The 2,960-nt window shown below is 47.6% G+C and overlaps 1 protein-coding gene across 1 annotated transcript; it reads right to left on the bottom strand.

Moving 5' to 3' along the window:
* Positions 1 to 694: 694 nt before the first annotated feature.
* On the bottom strand, positions 695 to 2,681 carry HSBP1 (heat shock factor binding protein 1). The gene is given in 4 exon segments (XM_020992708.2): positions 695 to 744; positions 747 to 812; positions 1,741 to 1,807; positions 2,559 to 2,681. Coding segments are annotated over 4 exon segments (228 nt in total). The 5' UTR covers positions 2,604 to 2,681.
* Between the last annotated feature and the right edge of the window lie 279 nt (positions 2,682 to 2,960).

The following is a 2,960-nucleotide window of genomic DNA, read 5'->3' as shown; positions in this document are numbered from 1 at the left end:
AAACAATGAAGAATCAGTTTCACAGAAACTCATGAATAGGTCATTTTTCTGAAATATCCCTAGGTAAGAAAGGAATAATTCCATGCTAAAGATGAGACAGATTAACAGAGACAAACTAGACATTTAGATATTATTACACAGAGAACCCATGTTTTAGATGAAAATAATTTAAAGAACCACTTGCCTTCCATGACTATTCCACTGATCATTTCTGTTACTTTGTCTTCTATAATCACTGAGTTTGGCACAAGTAAGGCAGCATAATGGCATGCTTTAATATTCTTTTTGTTTTTGGTGATTCTATCACTGTAGGTAAATTTCACTTAACCAGGAAGATTAAAATGCCAAAAACTATGGGAAAGGAGTTAAAAACTATAAACTACCTTCTGGGCTGCAAAGTTTACAGCCTAAACAAGGGTAAGTAGAGAAACAAAGCATAGGGAATAAGGCTTACAATTAAGTACCCCATGACTCGAAGCAAAACAGTGTGCATAGTTAACTGTAACCATTGTTCTTTCAAGGTATGATTTATATATATGTATGTTTTGATTGCTAGAATTTCTGATATCTGAATTTCTTCAATGAAAGAAATTAATGCCAAGAATCTATAAAAATCAAATAAGGGGAAAAAAGGAACAGTTAAAAGATTTCAAAATTTTATCAAACAGGCAAACAATGAATCTGACTCTTACCTTTAACTATTACGTGTAGCAGGCACTTTGTTTTCCCCTTCTATTTCTTCTACCCTGCTTGGGTCATAAGGTCAGCAATGTTTTTCTCGAGATCATCAATGCGACTGCTCATATCATCAAGTACGAGATGTTAAAGACAACACTCAGTAAAGTTATTCCATGACTTATCATATCTCCTGCTCTACTCACACATTAAAGTACATGGCCTCTAGCAAGTCAAACTAGCATCCAAATTTAGGCTAATGTGAGCAGGTTATGGCTTAACCTGATTTTCCCAAAGGAGCAGAAAGGGACTGACCTACAAATGATATTCATGAGATATACCTGTTTTCCCATCCCAACTGTGCCTTCCTGTTTCCTTTCCCATATTTTTTTTGCTTCAGAGCCTATGATTTCAGTGGTGTGAAAACTATCTCCAATGATAAAGATCAAGAATCTCAGAGAGTTGCTTGAGGCACAGAAAGGTTAAATGACTTGCCCATAGTCATACTGCCATCAGAAGCAAGACTTGAAGGTGTTCCTAACTCTGAGCAGTCCTATATCCACTACATCTCAATGCTTCAACCTTGGTTACCTTATAGATACAAATACACACCCAAACATACACATGAGTATATATGTATGTGGTAATATACATGTAAGCATACAGCTATAGCTAAACTAGCTAATGGAGACTGGTCTCTGTAAGATGTATGTAGCTGTAGCTACAGTTAGTAAAGGTTGGTCTTGGCAGTAGCCACATACATACTCCCTGTACTGGGCTAACAGATGTTCCTGGGTCCAGGCCTGGGGATGACCTGAGCAGGGGTATACCCTGGCCTTCATAAAAGAAAAAGGCCAACAAGCTAGTCACTTCAGAATTTTTCCATCATTTATGTACCTCCCAGTCCCTTTATATACATATAAGTGGTCTCTAACAAGACTAGTCTCCAGCTCAGCAGAGCTCAGGTCAGAGGACTGTACCATCATCCAATATTGTGTGGGAGAGAAAGCCTAAAAATATGGAAAAGAGCAGCAAGAAGGAAGCAACTCTAAAGAGAAAGGATATTTCGGCCAATTATCTGGTCTGACATGGTCTGAAACTTGTCCTGCATCTGCTGGAGAAGAGTCTGAACCTGCAGAAAGGAAGAAAGAAAGAAATCATGATTAGTGGTGGGGAAGAAGCTTGCTGAGAAGCATCTCTGAGGCTGTTAGGGTAAGGGGGGTTGGTGGGGGGCAGGGTTTTCTGGGAAGCATCTCTGGGATGTTGGGTAAGGGGAATGGTGAGAGGAGAGTTAGCTGGGAAGCATCGCTGCTTTGTTGGGTAAGGGGGAGGATGGGGGGCAGGGCTAGCTGGGAAGCATCTCCAGGCTGTTGGGTAAGGGATATGGTGAGAAAGGGTGGAGTCTAGAAATAGGATCGAGGGCCTGGGTCCTCTCGGGTCCGCGGGTACACTCTGTGGAGTCACCCAGGGTAAAAGCCGGGATCTGTTCCCGCCCCCCGCTTCCGGACCGCCCCCCCCCAGTGACAGGAGGACTCTGACTCAAGGCTCCCGAGTGCCATTCAAGGGAGGACTTAGGGGTCTCCCGCCCAGGAGCTGGGGAAAACGGGAGCGGAAGGGAAAGGGGGTGAACTGGCGATCGGCCGAGGGTCGGCCGAGTGATAACCCCGCCAAGCAGCTGCCCCCAGGGGATGGGTCGGGGGCGGAGAACGCTGAGGGGGAGCCGAAGCTCCAGTGCTGGGCGGCGACTGGGCGGAGGCCGCCGAGCTGCGAGGGGGTGGGCGCGACCTTTGCCTCCAGCAGCGCGCAGGCTATCCTAGGACCTCCGAAGCGATCCTTTCCCCCACCCACCGCCCCCCGTCCCATCCCCCGGCCCTGGGTCCCACCACAGCGGTCAGGTCCTGTACAGTTTTGGGATCTGTCTCCGCCATAGCGCCGGCTCCTGATTGCACTCAGCTTCCCAAGTCGTCTCTAAGGCCGATGTGCGCTTGCGTCCCGGAGTCGACACGCCTACTGAAGCGCGTGAGGCTGTATCTGCGCCTGCCCTGGTGCCCCGGAGACGTGTGGGAAATGGAGTTTCTGTGAGTGGCGGGAAGCACGGCATCAGAAGCGGGGTAAAGAGAGATTCGAAGGGGGCGGGGCACGAGGGCTGACCCCGCCTCCGTCCTGCCCTCTCCCGCTCGCCCACACTTTCTTTCCTCACTGTCCTCCCCACTTCCTTCCCAGTGTCTGAAACCCTATGGATCCCAGCCGCTTCTCTGTGCTCCTCCAATCACTGACGCATGCCC

The sequence above is a fragment of the Phascolarctos cinereus genome, unplaced genomic scaffold (genome assembly GCF_003287225.1).
Source record: "Phascolarctos cinereus isolate Bilbo 61053 unplaced genomic scaffold, phaCin_HiC Scaffold_2;HRSCAF=192, whole genome shotgun sequence".
In the NCBI taxonomy this organism is placed as follows: domain Eukaryota; kingdom Metazoa; phylum Chordata; class Mammalia; order Diprotodontia; family Phascolarctidae; genus Phascolarctos; species Phascolarctos cinereus.
Note: the sequence above shows the minus strand (reverse complement) of the source record. Positions and strands in the feature narration are given on the sequence as shown.